This window comes from Myotis daubentonii, chromosome 11, assembly GCF_963259705.1.
Source record: "Myotis daubentonii chromosome 11, mMyoDau2.1, whole genome shotgun sequence".
Lineage (NCBI taxonomy): Eukaryota > Metazoa > Chordata > Mammalia > Chiroptera > Vespertilionidae > Myotis > Myotis daubentonii.
In genome coordinates, this window is record NC_081850.1 from 57,135,964 (window position 1) to 57,160,419 (window position 24,456).

The window sequence follows — 24,456 nt, forward strand, 5'->3', positions numbered from 1 at the left end:
GACACATGCCCACTATACATTTCCATAAGAAGATTTTTCCCTTGATGGACCTAGAGCAGTGATGGCGAACCTATGACATGCGTGTCAGAGGTGACATGCAAACTCATTTTTTGGGTTGATTTTTCTTTGTTTCATAGCATTTAAATGTATAAAATAAATATAAAAAATATAAATCTTTGTTTTACTATGGTTGCAAATATCAAAAAATTTCTATATGTGACACGGCACCAGAGTTAAGTTAGGGTTTTTCTAAATGCTGACACGCCGAGCTCAAAAGGTTCGCCATCACTGAGTCCTAGAGGGTATTATGCTGAGTGAAATAAGTCAGACAGAGAACGACAAATACCATATGATTTCACTTATATGTGGAATCTAAAGGGCAAAATAAACAAACAAAATAGAAACAGACTCATAGATGCAGAGATGGTTGCCAGAGGGAAGAGGATGGGGGTGGGGCTGGGTGAAAAAGGTGAAGGAATTAAGAAGTACAGATTGGTAGTTACAAAACAGTCATGAGGATATAAAAATGGCCCTTGCCAGTTTGGCTTAGTGGATAGAGCGTCGGCCTACGGACTGAAGGGTCCTGGGTTCGATTCTGGTCAGGTACCTCGGTTGCAGGCTCCACCCTGGCCTGGGCCCTGGTCAGGGCATGTGCAGGAGGCAACCAATCAATGTGTTTCTCTCACATCAATATTTCTCTCTGTCTTTCCCTCTCTCTAAAAATCAATGGGAAAGTATCATCGGGTGAGGATCAAAATATAAAATAAAAATATAGCACAGGGAATATAGTCAATAATATTGTTAACAGCTTTGTATGGTGCCAGGTGGATACTTGAAATATTGGGGGATCACTTAGTAAGGTATATGATTGTCTAACCATTATGCTGTACACCTGAAAATAATACAGAATAATACTGAATGTCAACTGCCATTGGAAAATAAAATTAAAAAAATAAAGAGAATAATTCCTCCTGGATAGTTGCTGCGCCTTCAGCCAGGCCCCAAAATGAATAATACTGGAGCAGATCAGAGCTCCATCAGCTTGAAGCAGAGCCATTCAGCCAACCCTAGCCTAGATTAGTCAACACCCAGACCTATAAAAAAATGAATGTTTATTGTGACACGAGGCTGACATTTTGAGGTTGTTAGTAAAAGAGCAACAATAACTGGCTGATCAAGGTTAGGCAGTGGCAGTGCAGCTGAGTTACTTACAGAACTCTAATATAAATAAGGGAGACTTGAATTTCCCCCAGGATGTCTGGAGTGATATTCAGAAATCTACATTCTTTAAAACACTCTGAGGTGATTTCATGTAGCAAATTCCACACTCTTTGCTCTCTGACATTTTGGCGTTACTAATATTAAAACATGTGATGGGGGTCGTATTAGATGACCACCAAGACCTTTTTTCCTCTCTGAGACTGGAAGTCAGAGAAATCCTGTTTCTGAAGTAGAGTCCTTTTCAATTTGAAAACTTTTGAATCTGTGTTGAATTTTTCTTACCTAATTTGTAGAAAGATGCAGATGTAAATTAATTTTTCATTTATGGCTACAGGGTTTTTGCTTTTTATTTAAGAATCATCTCGCCCTAGCCAGTTTTGCTCAGTGGATAGAGCGTCGGCCTGCAGACCCAAGGGACCTGGGTTCAATTCTGGTCAAGGGCATCTACCTCAGTTGTAGGCTCCTCCCCAGCCTGGGCCCTGGTCGAGCTACTGCAGGAGGCAACCAATCGATGTGTTTCTCTCACATCGATATTTCTGTCTTTCCCTCTTCCACTCTCTGTAAAAATCAATGGAAAAATATCCTTGGATGAGGATTAAAAAAAAAAAAAAGAACCATCTCCTCTTAGTATTTCTGCCTGGGCTGTGGTTAGCAGTCAAATGAAAGAGGCAGAATACTGAGGCTGGGAGAGCCAAGACCTAGAGCAGGGAAGAAGCACAGGGAAGGTCAAGTTTACCAGAGAAGCTGCTGGAGGAGGGGTTTGGGGAGGAGCCCTCAGCTGTAGTTGAGCAGTGAGGAACCTGGATCATACCTGATTCAAAAGCCAGAAGTTGAATCTCAGTTCTAACAACTGCCATGCCACTGCTTATAGGTTAGAGGTTTGGGGTAAATCTTAATAAAATGTTAAAGATGTGAATTTATGTAAAAAGCTTCATGAAAGTAAAATTTAAAAGGAAAAAGCTTTTTCAAATAGAACAATAAAAACTTCCATTGAAAAGAATTCAGACAAAACAGCCCACCTTACAGAATTTTAATATATTACTGTATATTCTTTTTGACATTTTTTCCTATGGATGTATACACACACATGGATATTTTAGGAAAATAGGATTTTCTTATACCTACTCATTAGTACCCTGCTTTTCTCCATGTTCATAAACACTAACCCCATCATCACTGTATAATACTCCAATGTTCAAAGAGGCACCATATTTTATTTCTCATGGATGGACATGTAGAATATATAAGCTGTGATGAACATTCATATATACATTTGTTGTTGTTGTTAATCCTCACCCAAGGATACTTTCCCCAATGATTTCTAGAGAGAATGGGAGGGAGCAGAGGGAGAGAGAGAAGTAAGCATTGATTGGCTGCCTCCCTCATGAGCCCGCAGTGGGGTTGGGGAACCTGCAACTGAGATACATGCCCTTGACCAGAAATCGATCCTACCACCCGGTGCTTTAACCACTGAGCAAAACCAGCAGGGCAAACATTTATATATATATATATTGTGTGTGTGTGCGCGCACTTGTCCAATTATTTCCTTAAAATAAATTCCAATATGTAGAATTGTTAGATTAAAGGGTAAACATATTTTAAAAGTTTTCATACATGGTTGAATTGCCCTCCCAAAATGTATAAATTAATAGTGCTAGGTTTTGTCCATTCTTTTAAGTATTTATTGTTAATCATCTATGGAAAAGAGTTGTGGTTTTAATTTGCTTTTTATTACTGAATATCTTTTTATATATTTACTAGAGGCCTGTTGCACGAAAAGATTCGTTCAGTAGGCCTTCCCTTCCCTTGGCTGCTGGCACCCGGGACCCAGGCCTTTGCTCCAGCGCAAGCCGCCTCCAAGCCTTTCGCTGCTCCGGCCAGAGCCGCCCTCAGTCTTCGCTCCTCTGCTTCAGCGCCTAAGTATGCAAATTAACCGCCATCTTTGTTGGAGGTTAATTTGCATATCGCTCTGATTAGCCAATGGTAGGTGTAGCAAAGGTATGGTCAATTTGAATCTTTGTCTATTATTAGATAGGATTGTCTGTATTTTATGTGATAAGGCATAAAATACAGATAGCTTCCCATTTTTCTGTTATGTCAACGTTTTCTTCTTGATTTATATTAGTTCTTTATATTAAGTTATTTACACTGAAAATATTTTCCCTAATGTGGCTTTGCCTATGGTGGCTTTTCACAAGTTCAAAGAAATGTTATGAGTAAAATTTATCAGTTTTTCAATGAGATTAGAAAAGTCCTTCTTGGGTGAGAGGCAGCATAATGGGATGAAAAAAGGCAGAGATCTTTTAAACAATTTAGCCCATAATCTTCCTGCCTATGGCTGGTTCTTCCTTATCATAATGTGATAGGAAAGAGCACTGGACTGGGAGTCACTTTACCTCTCTGGGTTCCAACTTCCTCATCTGTAAAATTAGGATGAGAATGAAAACTCCCTTGTAGAGCTATAAAAAAGAATTGGAGAGAATGCACGTAGAGAGCTTGGTCCAGGTCGGGTATATAGCAAATCTCTCTATATTAGCTATAATTAGTGGGAGAGGGCAATATAGAATCTTTTGTTGACAGAGCATAAATGAGCTCAGGAGGCTTTGGCTAGAAATAAATGATAATGATTTATTCAGGGGTCTTAGGGTTTGCAAACCGTTAACTAGGTAATACCAGAGTGTTGCAAAGAAGAAAGAAAAGCTGAGGGTTCTTACAGTAAAAAGTACATTTTTGAGAAGAATCAGTCCTGGGTTGGTTTTCAATGATAATCCTCGATGACCAGTGGTCTGGATAGTGGATGTCAGGTTAAGTGACATTCTGCGTATGTGAACATTCTTTCCTTAATCCCTCAGGTGGTTATCAGAGGGTTTTCTGGAGGTTTCCAGTCCCTATGCAGTACTAGAAAGTTCAAGGGTGAAGGGATTAAGCAATCCTATATAATAAAAGCCTAATATGCTAAGTGTCTGGTTGTCCAGTTGTCTGTTCAACCAATCAAAGTGTAATATGCTAATGATATGCTAAGGCTGCTCAACCATTGGCTATGAAGTGCACTGACCACCAGGGGGCAGATGCTCAATGCAGTAGCTGCCTCCTGGTGGTCAGTGCATTCCCACAGGGGGAGTGCTGCTCAGCCAGAAGCCAGGTTCATGGCTGGCAGGGGCGCTGGTGGAAGCCTCTCCCACCTCAGCAGCATCGCTGAGGATGTCCAACTGCCAGCTTAGGCCCATTTCCCGCCCCTGCCCCTGCAACCCCAGCTGTCAGCCGGACATCCCCCAAGGGTTCCTGGACTGAGACAGGGTGCAGACTGGGCTGAGGGACCCTCCCCACCCCCTGGAATTTCGTGCACCCAGCCTCTAGCAAATAAATAAATAAATAAATAAATAAATAAATAAATAATGGTTCTTTTAAAAAATTAAAATTAAAAAAGTTTAAGTTCTCAGGCTAGTTAAAACAAGTACAGGATCATTTTCTCATACCTCCATCTACTTGATTTCAGTAATTTGCCAGCTTGACTCTGGTGACTCCCTTTTATTTCTTCACTCTATTCCTTACTTTAAAAAACAGTATTTTAAATTCAGTTGGTGTATGTGGGAATGGGGTACAGGGGTGAGAATCCCAGAAATTTAGCCATTTACCACCGTCTCTACGAACTGCATAACTGGAGCCACAACTTGGGTTCCAATTCTGGTCCTGCTCATTTCTTGGTCGTGACCTTGGACGAGTCTCCTTCACCTCTCCAGGGTTTAGTTTGTTCACCGAGAAAACAGATACGGAATAGACACTTGTCTTATTTCCCACCCGGCTGCTGGGCGAAGGAAGGACTTCAAACACCGTACAGAGGACGGCAGAGATGCCGGCTAGGGCTGTGCCCACGGAGCACCCCCGGCGCGGGCTGGCCCACCGCGACCGGCCCGCGGGGTGGCCGCGACCCCCGCCCTCCGCGCGCGCCCCGCCGCAGGAACAATAGCTCCCCCGGAGGCGGCGCCGGCCACGGGCGGGGACCGGGCTGCCGGCGCGGGCGCCGGGGGTGTGCGCGGGGCGGGGTCGCCGCCGCCCCTCCCGCCGCCCGATTTGTCACGCGCCCCTCACCGGGCGGGCCGGGGTCTTTGTGACGCGGTGGCGACAGCCGCGGACACAAAGGGAAGGCGAGGAGGCGAGCGAGGGGCTGGGCCCGCCCCCGTCCCCGCCCCCGCGACCCCCGCCGGCCGCACGCGCGCGCCCGCTCGCTCCCCCAGCCTCGGTCTCCCCTACGCGGGCTCGCAGCCCCGCGCGCACCCGACCCTCGCCGGCGCCCCGACCCTCCGACTGCCCAGGTCGCCGCGGTGGGACCGGGATGCCGAGGGGCTGCCCGCGGGCTCCCCGGCGCGGCTGCTAGGAGGCGCCGAGGCGGCGGCGGGGCTCCCGGCGCGCGGCTGGATGCCCCGGGCCTGCGGCTCCCTGCGCTTCCCGCCGTCCAGGGGCGCCAGCCATGGGCGCCGCGGCCGCTGAGGCGCCGCTCCGGCTGCCCGCCGCGCCCCCGCTCGCCTTCTGCTGCTACACGTCGGTGCTTTTGCTCTTCGCCTTCTCTCTGCCCGGGAGCCGCGCGTCCAACCAGCCCGCCGGTGGCGGCAGCGGCAGCGGCGGCGGCGGGGAGTGTCCCGGCGGCAAAGGCAAGAGCATCAACTGCTCAGGTAGGACCGGCCGGAGCCGGCCCCGCGGCCCCTCCCTCCCCCGGCGCCTCCGCCTCGCTCCGGGTCCCCGCGGCCGGTCTGGGAAAGGCCCCGCGCGCGCGGGGGTCCCGGGGAGCGGGCCCGCGGGTGATCGAGGGCGATCGAGGGCGGAGGGCGTGGAGCCGGGGGAGCCCTGCGGGCTGGGGGACCGGCGCTGGGCATGGGGAGTGGCCGTGCGTGCGTCCGTGTGTCCGGGCGGCGGGGCGAGGGTGGCCCGGCGTGGAGGGAGGTGGGGAGGCCGGGGCACAGCGCGGCGGAGGCAGTCTGCCAGGGCTCCCCGTGTGATCGCGGGTGTGCAGGCGGGAGCGCGTGTTTATGTTGTGAAGGCTCCGGGGAGAGAGTGGGGCCCCAGGCAGGGAGTGGTGAGTGTGTGTGTGTGTGTGTGTGTGTGTGTGTGTGTGTGTGTGTGGCGGTTGAAGGGCCGGGGGACCGAGACTGTCGGCCAGGGGAGTGACCATGTGCTGGGGAGGTTCTTAGGGCACTGGGTCTCGAAGCAGTGGTGTGAGTAGAGGGAACAGGAGGCCCAGAGGACGAAGGTTGGCGATGTAGAGTCACTGTGTGTGCGTGTGTGTGTGTGTGTGTGTGTGTGTGTGTGTCCTTTGGGTGCAGAGGTGGGCGCGCTGGGGGGTTGGTGTGACACCGGCTCTGTGGATCTGAGCCAGGAATAGTTCTGGGGCCCAGGAGGTGACCCTATGTTTTTATGTGTCGTGCATGGGTGAAGTTTGGGGCTCAGGGATATGCCCCGGGGTATGCATTAGGAGAAAGGGTCGGGGTCCTGGAGTGAACCCCGTTGTGCTGATTCAGAAGGAAGGAACTAGGGAGTCATCCTGTGTAATAGAAAGAGGTAATTAGGTTCCAGAGAGTGCCTCGTGTAGCAAGGTGTGACCCTGGGCTATTGAGGGGGTACGGAACGAGGGGGTGATCCTGTATGTGTGTGCATATGTTTTGCGGGAGAGCCTGGATGTTGGCAACAACCGGAGCTAGGGAGTGAGTGACCTCTCCCCTCACTCTGAGGCCGCCTGCCTCCCCCACGCCCCCCCCCCCCCCCCCAAACACACACACACAGCTGTTGGAAACAAAGAGCTTGCTGGGACTCTAATGGATGAGGCTGGGGAGGAGGGTCTTTGGGCAGTCAAGTTCCCTCTTCCTTTCCGTAGGGGTCCCAGAGGAGCCCTGGGGCTAGGAGAGGCAGGCAGGTCTCATTTAGGGGTGGGTGGGTCCTCCTGGAGCTGGCCCAGCAGATGCTAGTGATCATAGCCACAGCCTTGCCAACTTCCCCTTTTATCAATTCTCAAGTCTCCATTTGTCTTCTTTAAACTAAGGGGGTGGGACTAGAGGCTTGGGGTGGGGAAGGGAATGTGAGGGGAGGGGAGGGGAAGGAGGAGGATGGACATTAGGCCACTGGGGATCCACTGGCTTGCCTGACAAGACAATCTTTGTACCTTTGAGCTATGGAAGGGGCTTTGTTTCTGGGAGGAGGAAGCAAGAGGGCCTTAGCACAGACTCCTATGCTACCCTAAATGAAGAAAACCTTTGGCCTGCTGTTTAGGTTTAGAGGTCTAAAACCTTTTAATAATTTTCATAATGGTATGTTTTATGATGGGGGCAGGATTTTGAGCACAGTAAACAATGGCATGCATTAAAAGCTTTTCCCTCCATGTAATAACTTTTACTTTATTTTTCTAATGTTAAATGGGATATGGGGTAATGCTTTAATAAATAATCACACACTAATGGTTGAGAATAAAAGCCATTTGTATTTTAGAGTGCCTTTTGGTAACATTGGTTATCAAACTTGGTAAGTGATCACACCATGTCAAAGTATTTTATGGGCTAATGTGCTGTGGTTATGTGATCTTGCTAAGCTAATTTTTCCTTAGCATCATATACTGTTGATGGATGTTTTGTGTATGTTTTCTAACCCTAATGCATAGTACAAATTTTAAGGAAGGACACAGAGGGCTGGGAAACCATGTGGTGTGGGAAAAGGGAACTAACTGATTTGGGGGTCATGGCGCTTGTTAAGCAGCTGCATTATTGGAGCAAATTAATTTGTCTTACTTTCTCTTCTATTGAAAGAAGGACTTGGATTTAATAATATCTGAATCTTATTTAAGGATATATTTATATAAATGTCAGTAAATTAGGCTGATCAAATAAAATGTTTTCTAGTGCTAAGATACACTTGAATAATTCTAGTCTAAAACTAGTTTTCCTCTTTTTTAAAAAAAATTTCAGAGAGGAAAGGAGAGGGAGAGAGAGAGAGAGAGAGAGAGAGAGAGAGAGAGAGAGAGAGAGAGAGAAACACCAATGGTGAGAGAGAATAATTGATTGGCTGCCTTCTGCATGCCCCCATTAGGGATCAGCCCACAACCCCGTGTGCCCCAGCTGGGAATCTGAACCATGACCTCCAGGTTCATAGATCGACCCTCAGCCACTGAGCCACACCAGCCAGACAAGCTAGAGTTTTAACTAAATGCATTTGTAAATTCTTGTCAGGATGAAGACCTGGGAATGATTCATATGGAAACAAAATTTTTTAACTTGATTAATTAGACAATTAGAGTAATTGAGTCTGGACATATGCATCTTGAGATTATGTAGATTTTTTGTTGTTGCTTTTGTTACCTAGATATTTCCCACATTTTCTTCTTTTTGTAGAATCTAAATGCTGGCCTTGACTCCCTGTTGATTTTTGGTTTTGGAACCTCAATTCAGTCAACTCTGACCTCTTGAGAGCCTGATTCATGGAAAAGGCTGGAATTCTGTGATATTTTACTGGAGACTTCCTTCCAAATTGGTTGATGCTCATACATTAATCAACCAGATGTTCAACCACTAGCTATACATCTTCCTAGTAAAGTTTAACAGATTTATGAGCTTCTGCTGTTCAACATTTTCCCATTTTTTCCACCAGCCTATCATTAAAAGATTCTGTTAGAATCTTATATGTATTTGTATGTATTACCCTCCCTTTTTTCATTTTAGTAATCCTATCAAAAAGCAAATGTTGCGTAGCCTGCCTTAATAAAGACCCCACGGTGGCATTTCCTTTTTATTGTGTTCAAAAACTTATTTAGCCATTCTAAAATTTTTCCAGGGATTCATAGCAAATTTACCCTAGATATTTTTCTGGATTCATATTGCTCCCTTTTTGAAAACTGAGAATACAGTCTTTCATTCCTGGCCTTTTCGGCTGCTTGTCAAGATAGGCTAGATAATCAGCAATCAGATCTAAAAGTTTTGTCAGTATCACGAAGTGTGATTTGTTTGGGTCAGAAAGCACATTCTTTTGAGCTAGCTCTGTATTCCATTACCATCCACTCGCCATGCCACTTACCTTAAATGTTAGCCCCCGCCTATCAGAGTGGTGCCCTTCCCAGTTTAAAGATCATATTCCTTGATGAAGATAACCAAAGCAAATAAGAGGCTAAGTGGATCTGCATTTATCCCTGTCATCTCTTGATATTACATCATCTTCCCTAAGCAGTGAGTTCTTTGTTGAGCTCTCTTAAGTCTACACAAGCTTTTATTTTTTTAAATTATTCTGCTGCAGCTTTCCAATCATTCTTGACTTTATACTTATTGCTTTATTTGTACCTGTTCTTTTAAAATCTAACTTATTAGAAAGTTCCCTGTTTATCTGAAGAGAAGAGAGTTTGGAAATGCATGATTCATGTGAAGAAAGATGAACTTTGAAGAAAGGTGGCCTCAGACATTGATTTTTTTTTTTCCATTTGTAACATGAAGATAATGACCCTTTTTGGCTCTAGAATGAGAAGGAGGAGGAGGCCAAATATGTGAATATTTCTATTTTAGGGAATGTGGTTAAAGAGGTAGAAAAACATGGTTGGAGCATCATCTTGTGCACCAGTAGGTTGCGGGTTCGATTCCCAGTCAGGGCACGTACCTAGGTTGTGGGTTCCTTCCCCCATTGAGGGACGTAGGGAAGGCAACCAATCGATGTATCTTACCCACATCAATGTTTCTCTCTGTCCCTCTCTCTCTAAAATCCATTAAAAGATGCTAAAAAAGTCATGAAAGTTAGAAGTTGTCCTCAATTGTGATATGGTGGTAAGGCTGGTTTAAATGGATGACATATATTTTAGATTAAGAGAAATGCCTTGTTAGTGGTAGTGCAGGATTCTGGGAAATGAAAAGTGAGTTTTCCCTAATTAGCATGGAATCATGGTCAGGGCACTTCTAAGATCCCTGGTATAGAACATGTGGGTATTTATTAATTTATTTGGTGAACCTTGATTGACTGCCCGTTTAGTGTAATCTAATATACTAGACCAGAGGCCCGGTGCACGAATTCGTGCACCAGTGTGGTTCCTTGGCCTGGCCTGCGGGATCAGGCCGAAACCAGCTCTTCAACATCCCCTGAGGGGTCCTGGATTGCGAGAGGGCACAGGCCAGGCTGAGGGACCCCACCAGTGCATGATCGGGGCTGGGGAGGAACGTGGGAGGTTGGCCAGCCAAGGACGGACTGTGGGAGGGCTCCAGGGTATGTCCAGTCGCCCGGCTCAGTCCCAATCGGCCAGACCCCAGCAGCAAGCTAACTTACCAGTTGGTGTGTCTTCCCCTGGTGGTCAGTGCACATCATAGTGAGTGGTTGAGCGGCCTTAGCATATCATTAGCATATTATGCTTTGATTGATTGAACAGATGACTGGACACTTAGCACAATAGGCTTTTATTATATAGGATGTTAAGGGAAATACTATTTATGAGAAGCTATCCCTGCTTTTAAGGGCCTTATATTTCTAAAAGAGGTGGTTATTAGCCTCTTGTAAATATATACAGTGGAAATTTCTGTTTAACACATCTGGGTTTTCTCTCCCATCAATAAGCACTTATTGAATGCTGACAGTACTGAAAAATTTTAAGGTCTGCAGTTGTTTTCAGTATATTCACAAAGTTAGGCAACCATCACCACTATGTTATTCCAGAACATGTTCATCACACCAACAAGAATCCCTCATACTTATTAATAGTCATTGCATGTTCCTCTCTTCCCCCAGTCCCTGACAACTATTCTACTTTCTGCCTTTATGGATTTGTCTGTTTTGGACATTTGCATATAAATGGAATAATATAAGATGTGGCCTTTTGTAATTGGCTTCTTTCACTTTGTGTGCTGTTTTCAAGATTCATTATGTAGCGTGTATCAGAACTTCATTCCTTTTTGTGGCTGAGTAGTATTTCATTGTATGGATATATATCACATTTTGTTTATCCATTCATCAGTTGATGGACATTTGAGTTGTTTCCACTTTTTGGCTATTATGAATAATGCTGCTATGGACATTCATGTGCTAGTTTTTGTGTGGACATATGTTTTTAATTCTCTTGGGTATATACCTAGGGGTAGAATGGCTGGGTCACATGGTAGCTGTTTAACATTTTGGGGAACTGCCAAATTGTTTCCCAAAGCGGCTGTACCATTTTGGGTCTTTACTAGCAATGTTTGAAGGTTCCAGTTTCTTCACATTCTTGCCAACACTTATTATTGTCTTTTTGATTATAATCATCCTAGTGGGGGTGAAGTTGCGTATCAGTGTGGTTTAGATGTACATTTCCCTAAGGACTGATGACCGTGAGCACATTTTCATGTACTTGTTGACCCTGTAAATGGCCATATACATTTCTTATTTGGAGAAATCCCTATTCAGATTCTTTATTGGGTGTAATTTTAAACTATACTAACCACATTCCACAGCACAGAGATGCTCAAACTGGTAGGTTAGCTCTAGTTTGCCATTTGATTTCTCTGCCTGCCAAGAAGAATTCCATTGTGTTTGTTCTCAAATTTATTTGTACTTCGGGTATTTGTGAGTATAAATTAGTAAGTATTAGTCACATTGATTAAATATGAGTGCAGAAAGAGTTGTTTTTGTGAAATGCTTTAAAAAGACTTGATAAAAGCATGAGGCGGAAAGAATTGCCTTTCAGTGAATTAGATTGTGGTCAAGACAGCTGAAGCAGATTGGAGAAACCTTGTCACTCTCTGGAAGGATTCTGCTCCTACAAAACTTTGCAAGTATTTTTTGAAGTCCTTGTTAAAGGGAAAGAAAATAGACATTGTGGATAATGGATTATGGGTGTGGTTTAGCCAAGAAAGTGACCCCCATACTCAAGAAAGTTTGGTGCGACGCGGGGAAAGGAATGTACATTTATATGTTTGAAGTTAAAAATGATTAAAATATGTACATAACATTTCTACACGACTCCCCGCTTTACGTGACTTTTTTGGTTAATTGGTCAGCGATTACTTTTGTATGTTTTTGAAAAGAGGGTTTCCACCGAACATAGTGCTCTATGGAAGATACAAACACAGTGACGAGGGAATGAGTACTTTTGATTTGTAGGAGCCAAAAGCACTTTTCCTGAGTAAGTGGCTCTTGAACTGGGCTTTACAGACAGAGTGGAATGTCATCTCGGAACTCCAGGCACACTTGCCTGAGGCCTTTGCTGTTGGCGTTCCTTTTGCCTGGAACCTTCTTGTCCCAGTTATGTACCCCTCAGCTCTGTCAGGCACTTGCAAAATGATGCCTCAAAATTGCAGCCTTTTCTGCCTTCCATCTCCTCTGCCCCTCTGCCATCCTCATCTTCCTTTATCCTTTTTTCCTGCTCCAAAGCACCTTTTCCTGTGTGATGTGTTACTTACGTCTCCTCTGTGTAGCTCCATGAGGACAGGGCTTTTGGCTGTTTTGTTCACTGCTACAGAATCAGCGGCCCTCACATATTTAATGTATGTGGAATGAATGAGTGACTGAAGGAACACAGAAACTGAGGAGAGTTGGGAAGGATATTCTAGGCCGAGGGAATGGCATTAGAAAAGGCACAAAAATGGGGCAGTGAAGGGAATATTTGGGGATCCTTGGATATGGGGGCTTGGGTAGGAGACGCGTCACACACGGCACCACATTAGTTTAGTGGAGGGCCTTGGAGTCTGATCTGATGAAGACAAAGGGAAACTTTTAACAGATTTGAGTAACATCATGGTTTTAAAAAGCAAAGTCTGAATTGCTGAAGATGAGAAGGAGAAGGGAGGAGAGTAGGAGTGTGGTGAAAGATAACAGTGGAATTGGGGGGAACCCAGAGGACTTACTTGGCTTACATGGTGTTTTTAAAAATTGCCATTAAAAATCTGGAGGTTTCACTTAAAAATCTGGATTTGGGTCTCTTGTCTGAAGTTGGAGGTATTGGCAACATTGGGCTCTCATTTCTACAGGGCAGAAATCAGCCAGAGCTGTTCAGTGGAGCTGAGCTCTTGACTTGGCTAGCCTTTCATTGATCTTTTTCTTCTGTAGCTTTTGGCTCCTGGTGTAGGAGACGGGGTGAATTGTGATGCTCTTAATTTGGGATGGAGAGCCAGTTTGGAAGAGAGTCAAATTGGCGAATATTTCTTCACTCATTCTTGTTATTCACAATCAGCAAGTCGGATGGAAATCTTTACTTCTGCAGTGCCACCCTTCCTGTCTGAAACCCCTCCAGCCTGTACTCCTTGCAATTCCACTGGACTCTGTTCTTTTCAACTTTTTCCTTAAATCCACCTCCGACCCCTTTGAATTTGAAAGCTATGCTGCTATCTTTCATCATACCATTCTCTTGAAATGCTTTCTAATGATTTTTTAAATCATATCTATTTTCCATTATTAATTTTACTAGAGGCCTAATGCAGGAAATTCGTGCAAGAGTAGGCCTTCCTTCCCCTGGCTGCCGACACCGGCTTCTCTCTGGGACCCAGGCTTCCCTCGCAGCCCCGGCTTTGTCCGGAAGGTCATCCGGAAGGATGTTCGGTCTAATTAGCATATTACGCCTTTATTATAATAGAAGATATCTTAGTTTTAGTACTTCCCCCTTTTCAACTTTACTTTTTTTTTTTTTTGCCTTTCTAAATTTTTAGGTGGAAATAGATCATCATGTTTTTTTTTTCCTTTCCACTGATAAAATCCCTTTCACTATTGTTATAAAATATATGAATTTAGATGTGTTTACAGTTTGTGGTTTTTTTTTTTTTTGCATTATGGTCTAAGAATGCATCATGGAATTTCTAGCTTTTGTATTAAAATTAGGTGTGTCTCTGAGTCCTAGTATGAGAACAAATTATGTGAAAGATCTTTATACTCCAGGAAAGAAAGTGTTATTTCCTTGGCTTCTAAGTCCGCTATTATATACCTTACTTTTACTTGGACATTTTTATTTTGAGTTAATTTCAAACTTAGAGAAAAGTTGCAGGTTTCCCAGTTGTTAAAATTTTACTACATTTGCCGTATTGTCTCTTTCTGTATCTATCTAAATCTTTCTTTTTCTGAACCTGACTCTGTCAAGTTGCCCTACTTAGGGGAATGGTTTAAAATATACTTTATGTCAGTTCTGTAATTTTCTTTGTTTTGTCATCTCCTGGTAATGAACTATTGAAGCCTCCAATTACAATGATACAGGTTTATTTTTCACAGTTTTCCAGTTTATCTTATATTTTTTGTTACTCTACTTAGGACATATACATTTTCCCAAAGAAACAAAATTTTATTTTGTTTCATATTTTTTTTGTACTTTTAATTTTTGTTAGGGTGGATTTAAGGAATCTCCGTAAATCATAAAGATACCCATCTTTTTCTGGATTTGTGTTTATCTTTTAGTTTTTTAGTGTTAGGATTTGTTTCCCAATACAGATATAGACCATTCTGCCTTCATAGGCATTCACCCATTTACATTAAATGGAGTAATTATGATATTTGTGTTACTGTCCATCATCATCATCATTTTTAAAAGTGTACAACCAAGTATTTTTTTTAGTATAGCCCCAAGGTTCTGCAGCTGTCTCCACAATCAGTAATAGAACATGAATGTCTTCCTCCCAAAAAGAAACTTCATATTGTTTAGCAGTCACCCCACAAACCCCACTTCCCCAGCCCTAGGCAACCATTAATCTACTATCTTTGCTGTATATTTGCCTATTCTGGACATTTCCTATGAATGGAGTCATGCCATATGTGGCCTTTTGTGATTGGCTTCTTTCACTTAGCATCATGTTTTCAAGGTTCATCCGTGCTGTAGCATGCATTAGTATGTAATTCTTTTTTTAAATATATATATATTTTATTGATTTTTTACAGAAAGGAAGGGAGAGGGATAGAGAGTCAGAAACATCGATGAGAGAGAAACATCGATCAGCTGCCTCCTGCATACCCTCTACTGGGGATGTGCCTGCAACCAAGGTACATGCCCTTGACCGGAATCGAACCTGGGACCCTTCAGTCTGCAGGCCAACGCTCCATCCACTGAGCCAAACCGGTCAGGGCAGTACGTCATTCTTTTTGTGTCTGAATAGTATTCCATTGCATAGATATAGATAGATATAGATATAGATATAGATATAGATATAGATATAGATATAGACTATATATATCTATCTAAGTAGATATATAGTCTATAGTCTATAGACTTAGATAGATATATAGTCTATATCTATATCACATTTTGTTTATCCTTTCATCAGTTGATGGACATTTGGGATGTTTCCACTTTTTGGCTATTATGAATAATGGTGCTGTGAACATTTATGTACAAGTTTTTGTGTAGAAATATGTTTTTAATTCTCTTGGATTTATTCCTAGGGCTAGAATTACTGGGTCAATGGTAACTCTGTGTTTAACATTTTGAGGAACCTGCCAAACTGTTTTCCAAAGTGCCTGTACCATTTTATGTTTTCATCAGCAATGTCTGATGGTTCCAGTTTCTCCACATCCTAGCCATTGTTATTGTCTTTTTTTTTAACTTCATTTATTATAACCAAGCTTATTCTTTTTTTTTTTTAAATTGACTTTTAGAGAGAAAGAAGAAGGGAGAGGGAGAGAGAGAAACATTGATGTGAGATAAGTTCCTTTAAGTTCATATTTTTTTTATCCCTCATTTCTCTAGTATACATATGTGGTTTCTTTAATGGAATTTGAATTCTCTTTCTCTTTTTTTTAAGCTGGATTGGAAGGTAATGTCATCCATCCTCCTTCTCCCTCTTTTTTTTTCCCCATTGTTAGAAACATTGTTCTAACAAAATTGTTTTCATTTTTCCTACTATTAGTTTCATTATTAACTTCTCTCATGGGAGAAATGAAGCATTTAGGGCTCTGCCTACTTCTCATGCACTTAAAAATTCTATGTTTAAATCTTAAAATTCCCTTAGCATTTGCTTTTAGTTTATCAAATGATTTTAATCCTTTGCTACTATTTTAATATATATTTTTTACCAGTGTCATGTATTTTTCATGGCTCAGTTGTTTCATCAGTTTTTGAAAAGTCACTTCAGGTTCTGATGTTCTTAGCATATTCTTCCAATTTCAAAAACCCTGACAGGTATTATGCTTTCAGCCACAGCTCCATTTCTCTCACTTTTGTGCAAGTGTTCTGAGCCTCTCTTTTCCATGGTTTCAAAAAAAAAAAAAAAAAAGAAAAAGAAAAAAAATCACACCTTTTTTCTTGGTTATAAAGGCAGTATTTGTTCGATGTAAAAAATTTGAGGAATATGGAAAAATATACAGAAATCTGTGATGATTGCCATCTGCCTCTCTAATAACTTAACGTGTATGCAGAAGTTACTGCATTTTATGCCAGCAACATTTTGAACCTTTTCCTTGATATTAGTGTTTGCTTTGACATTTTTTGTTTAACCTGGAAGTCACTATTGTTCACAGGTCAGATCTCCTTTCAGAATTTTAAAATTCAGTTTATTTTGTCTTGTCAGCTTTCCTCTAATACTCTTTTGTAAGTGAATCTAAACTGCTGATATTTCTATGTCAGTTCTGTTGTTTACAGCCTTATTGATATATTTAGTTTCTTCATTGTTCACTAGTCAGCTCAGTTGTTCAGTATGCTGTGTTCATTTTTCATAGTATTTTTTCTCTTCAGAGTAATTTGAGATATTTTTTAGGTGGTGCAATTGTGTTACCATTATTGTTTCCCTTTTCTAGTTTAGACCATAGTGCTTCCTAATTGGCATTTAATTAGACTTAGTTATTTTTTTTTTTTTTAGTTCTTCACTATTTCACAACATTTTGCTGGGGTTTAAGGTTGTGGTTGCTTTAGAGTTTGGGTTATAGTTCTTTCAACCAAAGAAGAGAAGTATCCTTTATAGTTTCCGATGCTCTTTTGTAAAGATCTCACTCATCAGCTATGTTTAGCAAAAATATCAAAATTTAATATTATTTATCTCACTTAGTCCTTGCAGTCGTAGAAGGGATTATTATTATACCTGTTTTTACTCCAGGCAGCTGGGATTGGCCAAGATCATGTAGTCAATCAAATAATTAGAACCCCTACAACTCGGAGCTCTTTCTAATGCACCAGAGTTTTGTGAAGTCCTTTAAAAATTCTCTTTTAAAATAGTTAATATCGTGTTCTCCAGTGCCCCCCCCCCCCCGGTTGTTTTGTAGATTTTTGTCTTTGTGGGTGACTTCCTTGGATTCTGGCTACCTCCTATTCCACTTGGTGTTGCAGACACTAAGGTATAGTGGTTAGAAATAAAGGCAAAGGACGATGTTCTTATGTTCAGATTTATTTATTGATATTTAAAAAATTTTGATGAAGGAAATGTGTTGAATGTACTTAGAAATATCTTAAAATATAAACATGTACATGTTGCAAAATAAAAATGGGATTATAACTCTTGATATAGTTTTATAACCTTTTTTTCACTTCACTTCCCCTTAGAGAGAAAGGGAGAGGGAGAGAAGGAGAGAAACATCAATGATGAGAGAGAATCACTGATTGGCTGCCCTCCTGCACACCTCCCACTGGGTATGGAACCCCTAACCCGGGCATGTTCCCAACTGGGAATCCAACTGTGACCTCCTGGTTCATAGGTCAACGCTCAACCACTGAGGCACACTGGCCAGGAGAGAAGCTAACTTTTAATATAACCCTTATGATGTGTCCTACACTACTCTGAGTGCCTTCCATGTCTTTATTTAGGTCCCCATCAGCATTATGAGATAGGGACTATTATTCTCTTGTACAGATGTGGGAATGGAGGCACAGAGGTAAATTACTAAGGTCAAATAAAGCTGATGAGTGACAGAATCAGGATACTCATCTAGGTGGTCTGGTTCTGGAGTCTGCTCCTTAAATACCAAATTATAATGCCTGTTCATTTTTTTCAACATTTAATATGATTTATCTGATTTTTAAAATTATTTTTATTGAGATATCATTCACATAACATAAATTTTACCACTTTAAGGTATACAGTTCAGTGATTTTTAATATATTCGCTAAGTTATGCAACCATCACCAATATCTACTATTTAATTACAGAACATTTTCATTACCCCCAAAAGAATTTCCAGTCCTATTTACAGTTTAGTCCCACTATTTCTCTGCCCCCATCCCCAGGCAACCTCATAGAGATTTGGTGTCTTTATGGATTTACCTATTCTGGACATTTCATATGAATGGAATCATACAGTATGCAGTATTTTATGCTTTAACATATATTTTAAAGATATACTACATGTTGTAGTATACAATTGTTTGATCTGATTTTAAAAGTAATAAAAGTTCATTGTAAAACTCAATTCAGGAAAACATAGAATTAAAGGAGAAAGTTTAAATTTTACCAAGAGATAACTGTGGTTCCTATTTTGGTGTATATACCTTCTGAATTTTTAAAATAGGCATTAAAACACAAGTTGTGTTTTACATTTTTGAAAATCTGCCTTGTAAAAAAAACTTCACGTTATCACGTTAGGAAATGTGCAGGGTCTCCATTATTCATTTAAAAAACTGTAATATAGCAGAGTTAGTTAATGGGTCTGTGAGAAGGAAACACACAGGTTTGGCAAGTACGGGAGAGAGTACCTGTTCAAGACCTTTGGCTGGGGCTGGATAGGGCTAGAAAGACCGTGAATGCCTTTAGTCCCCAGCTGGGGATCTAGGTCTTCTTTTCTTTCTGATCATGCAGTAGGTTGTCCTCCCCGTCACCTTGGCTGAGCATCCTGACACAGGCATTTAGAACTGAAGGCGACAGCAGGGAATGATGGTAGGTGTTCGGGTGGAGGATTGACACCATCAAAGGGGCGTTTAACAAAGGGTAGGTTGACAGTAGTAGTATGTAGAATGGGATGAAAAATATTGGAGTTAGATAACTGTGTGGCATATGTGAAATTTCTCTGCATAAATATAGCTTAGAGAAGTTTTAGTCATCTCTGCTGTCAATGCTTTTTAATATTAATGTACGCTGCTTTTGGTTTTGTATTGTGAAATACTGAGTACAGGTTATTTTCTCCCTTATGTCTTCAGAGTTGAAGATAACTACTGGTTAATTTAGTAAATAAGTTGAAGATAATTTCATTTCTAATTCATCCCATTTCCTGGGACTGGAGTCAACATTTCTCAAATCTCTTATTCAATTTCACCCTGAAGTGTTTTTTTGTTTTGTTTTGTTTATTTTGGTCATTTGTGTCATTAAAGGTGTCCCTCGCATTGGTCTGAGGAAATAAAAGAAGTGAAGTTTTATTTAATACCCATTTGCTCTAGGCTTTTTAGTACAGATCTAACCATTACAATATCTAAGGAAGGTGTTATTATCCTAAAAGGTGAAGAGCTAGCATGTGAATCTGGCCCTACTGATCTCCAAACTAATGCTTTGTCAATTATATAGCAAACTAGAGGCCCAGTGCACAAAAATTTGTGCACTCGGGAGGGGGGGGTCCCTCAGCCCTGCCTGTGCCCTCTCGCAGTCTGGGACCACTCGGGGGATGACCACCTGCTCGCTTAGGCCCGCTTTCTGGGGGGATTGGGCCTAAGCTGGCAGTCAGACATCCCTCTGGCAGCCCGGTCGTTCTGCTGTTAGGGTCAATTTGCATATTATCCTTTTATTATATAGGATAGAGGCCTGGTGCATGGGTGGGGGCTGGCTGGTTTGCCCTTGAAGGGTGTCCCGGATCAGGATGGGGGTCCCACTGGAGTGCCTGGCCAGCCTGGGTGAGGGGCTGAGGGCCGTTTTCAGGCTGGCCGCAGCCCCTTCAGTGTGGGGGTCCCCACTGGGGTGCCTGGCCAGTCTGGGTGAGGGGCTGAGGGCCGTTTGCAGGCTGGCTAAACCCCCCAGCGGGGACCCTCACCCCATGAGGGTGTGGCCAGCCTGGGTGAGGGGCTGATGGCTGTTTGCAGTTGGCCACGGTCCCCAGCCACCCAAGCTTCCAGTGGAGGCTGGCTGGAAGCAGGTATCTGGGATTTATTTGTCTTCTATAATTGAAACTTTGTTGCCATGAGCGGAGGCCACAGCTGGCTCAGGGCAGGCGAGAAGCTTGGCTTCCTCCATCGCCCAGGCAACCAAGCCTCCTGCTTGCTCCAGCTTTGTGGCTGCCGGCCGCCATCTTCGTTGGGTTAATTTGCATACAGCCGTTCTGATTGGCTGGTGGGTGTGGCTGGGGTGTAGCGAAGGTATGGTCAATTAGCATCTTTGTCTTTTATTAGTGTAGATTGTCTCTGGGGTTGTGTTAGAAATCACCCCCTGTACCCCCATATAACCATATAGACTAGAGCAGCCGTGGGCAAACTACGGCCCGCGGGCTGGATCCGGCCCGTTTGAAATGAATAAAACTATTGAAATAAAAGACCGTACCCTTTTATGTAATGATGTTTACTTTGAATTTATATTAGTTCACACAAACACTCCATCCATGCTTTTGTTCCGGGCCTCCGGTCCAGTTTAAGAACCCATTGTGGCCCTCGAGTCAAAAAGTTTGCCCACCCCTGGACTAGAGGAAAAAAATCATCATTTAACTGGTTGTATATACAGTCCCTGTTACCATTTTTGTTTTTTCTTGGCTGGATTTTCCTACATGTGTTTTTCATGCGCAATCATAGCGCTTTTGTTAAGTTTTGCCTTCTGCTTTGTCACTTGATATTCATCTGCATATTTTCATATTGTCAGATAAATATTGTCTGTATAATATTCCATGGCTGCACCACACCATTTCCTGGTGTGGGGTATTTTAAATGTTTAAATGTTTTAAATGTGTTTTCAGTGTAGAGATTGTGGAACTGTCTCCTAGACAATTGGCTGCAGCATCGGGAACAAGCTGGACTTGTTTTGGGAGTGAAACCGTCCCACAGGGGTGCTGTCAGATTGGATTGCTGTGCTTTTCTAAAAAAAATGGAAGGTTTTCCAAGTACTATTAACACCTCAACAATGTGTATAAATCCATTGAAATTGGGTTATTCTATTGAACAAGGTAAAAAGTTTGAACGTGTCCTGGGGGGAGTCAATAAGGAATCACTTACAAGTGCACTTAAGATTTCCACATGTTGATAAGTACTCTGAGAGCATTAATTTATAGGGCTTTGCCCAGTAGTGCTCTGGAGACTGGAAATAGCACTGGCTAAAGCAGATGAGATGGCTTCAATAGGGTTGGAGAAAACCAGATTTGAAGACTCAGAGTGGTGGCAGTGGATGAGACTACTGCGGGAGAAGAGACAGGATGAGATAACATAATGGGATGGCTGAGGGCAGGACATTTTTATAGACAGCGTGAGCAAAAATAGGTTTACACATGTTTGTATGGGACATAATACGATGACTAATAAATAATCATATAAGAATAAATTGTGTTTCATATACTGACATCTGTAAACCTACTTTTGCCTCACTCTGTATAGTAGGAGAACCCCTTGTCTTGCTGCCGTAAGCTTCTGGTAGTTACTTGGTTAATCAAGGGAGTTATTTAAATTGGGGAGTCACAAAAAGTGATTTATAAATGTATGTGGCATTTTATTTTAACGTAAAAGATATAAACTTAATAAACAACATTTTGAATGAAGTTGCAATATATATGTGTATATATATACATATATATATACTGGTTTGAGGGAGATGGGAAGAGAGAGAGAGAGAGAAAGAGAGAGAGAGAGAGAGAGAGAGATGGAAACATCCCTGAACACCCCCAGCAGGGATCGAACCTGCGACCGCCCGGTTCCCTGGTTGATGCTCAACCACCAAACCACACCATTGGCAAATTTTTTTTTGAGAATAGTTGAAATTTCCCCTTTCTTGAATAAACCCCATTCATAATACATTGATTTTAATTTCCAGTTTTAATCTTTTAAGAAAAAGGAACTGATAGACTTGTGGATGCAGAAGTCTAGATTATCTTGTTATCTTGTCTTTACCTAATGCAACAGCGATTTTTAAAAAGCACCTTGCTTTTTTAAAAAGTCTTTTCAATTTTGTTTTCAGAGATACAATTTATTTTCACTTTTATGAAATGGTATAGCTGGCATCTACTGGGTAGATGTTGCTAAACACCCTCCAGTGCACAGGAGAGTCCCCTACAACAAAGAATAATCTAACCCAAAATGTTAGTCATGCCCAGGTTGAGAAGCCCTGAATTCTGCGGTAACAGCTTGCATAGTCTCATCACTTCTGGCTCTCTGTGTTAGTTAACTCATAAGATCCTCAGAACTGCACTCGGTTTAATGGCAGGGTGGTAGAAAAGTCAGAAATATTATTCTAGGGGGCCAATGGGTCCCATTTTGAACTGCAGTTAGTGCTGCCAAAAGTTAGGGATTTTGACACCTCCGGTTCATAGGTAAGGAGGGTTCCTCCCCTAGTGTGTATTGTTTCCCAGCTTTGAAATGTTAATGAAAACTGAGACAAGTCTTACATGTAGAGAGTTGTGTGTGATGGGCAGATTTGCAACCAAAGCAAAATATTTCTGTTTAGAGCCACTCTTCTGAGTGCTTCTTTGTGTGAAATATTTCTATTTGGAGAGCTGAGCTTTGAGGGCTTCAGTAATGGTTCCGCTATTTTGCTGAATTTCCATCTTGGGCTCAGGAAGGCAGGTGTGTAATCATCATCACCACTGACAGGTGTAGAGTCCCCTCTTGATGGCTGGTACTGTACAGAATACTTGAAATAACATTCAGAAGGTGATCCCAAAATAGAATTCCTCCTGTTCTGAGTTTGAGCTAAGGCTGTGATTCTCATATTTGTGAGGAATCAGAGCACCAGGAAGTCATGATGGTCTTGATAAATCAATTTTATTACATGACATAGCATCGACTTAAGACTTTTGCACAGAAGTTATCTTAATTAAATTTATATGCAAACATTATATCAGGATTGTGTTTAATTACATGTGCCAATAACCTGTGGCTTGAATAAGGGCTTTATTTATGTGTGTGTTTATTTCTTACTAGAGGCCCGGTGCATGAAATTTGTGCATTCAGGGAGGGGGTGTCCCTCAACCTGGCCTGCGCCCTCTCGCAGTCCAGGAGCTCCCCCATGGGGAGCGGGCCTAAGCGGGCAGTCGGACATCCTTAGCGTTGCCATGGAGGTGCGAGACGCTCCCGCCACCGCCTCTGTGCTCACCAGCCATGAGCCCGGCTTGTGACAGAGCGGCACTCCCCCTGTGGGAGCGCACTGACCACCAGGAGCCAGCTCCTGAGTTGAGCATCTGCCCCCTGGTGGTCAGTGTGTGTCATAGTGGCCAGTCGTTCCGTGTTCAGTCTATTTACATATTAGCCTTTTATTATATAGGACTAGTAGCCCTGCGCACGAATCTGTGTGCCAGTAGCTCGCTGCCGCCCTCCTATAGCTCCCTCTGCCCCCCTCCCCCCTCCCCCCCTGCTCCCCTCATAGCTTGCTGCTCTGCCCCCTCCTGTACCTCTCCGCCATCCGCTTGTAGCTCGCTGCCCCAACCTCCTGCAGATCCGTGATCTGGTCATTACACAGTTGGTCTTTATGCTTCACGGTGTAACGACCATTTGCATATTACATCTTTATTATATGGGATAACAGTAAGTCTGGAGGGATGAAATCAGGCTAGTTGTGGTGATTCCCTAATACTCCTTCTGCATTCTTGCTCCTGTCTTTCCAGTCTATCTATAGCTTGTAGCTTTCATCTGCTTGCATGTAAGATAGCTGCCATAACCTTGGGCACAGGTTTGCTCTCCAGGCAGGAAGAGGAATGGAAGAATGAGGGAGGAAGGGGCAGTGCTTACTGATGAACTGTGGCATGGAGTGAGGGAATTTGGGAAATACAGATTATTTCACTGAGTACCTTTTTTTCTGGGACAAAATCGAGGTTCCCTTATTAAGTAAGAAGGGGAGAATAGATTCAAAGTAGGCAATTAGCAGTGACTGCCACAAATAACAAAACAATTTAAAAGGTACATTCATGACCTTGTGACATTCAGGATGATGTGTTCTCATAAAACACGGCTGGAACTTTCTACTAATATTCTTTACTTGTCGAACCTTAGTTTTGTTGACAGCTAGCAATCTCAAATATTGACAATTTAGAAATATAAGCGAAGAAAACTCTAAAATGAGAACATTCTTTCCATTGAGGAAATGAAATTCTTACTTTTTTAAAAGATGAAGGTACACTATGACACTAGTTTTCCTAGACTATTAGCTTTCCTAATATCAGTAGTTTGGGAACCACTGATGTTAATATTTGTGTGTACTATTAAATGACGTATGTCTCTTTCACTAAGGTTGTTTTCCTAGATAAGAACAT

The 24,456-nt window shown here is 42.5% G+C and overlaps 1 protein-coding gene across 1 annotated transcript in view; it reads left to right on the top strand.

Annotated features, from left to right (window-relative positions):
- Positions 1-5,285: 5,285 nt before the first annotated feature.
- TMEFF1 (transmembrane protein with EGF like and two follistatin like domains 1) overlaps positions 5,286-24,456 on the top strand; it is a 74,121-nt gene continuing 54,950 nt past the window's right edge. Inside the window, exon 1 of the mRNA XM_059657479.1 lies at positions 5,286-5,891. Coding sequence (XP_059513462.1) covers positions 5,690-5,891 — 202 coding nt within the window. The 5' untranslated portion in view covers positions 5,286-5,689. The remainder of the gene's footprint in view (positions 5,892-24,456) is intronic.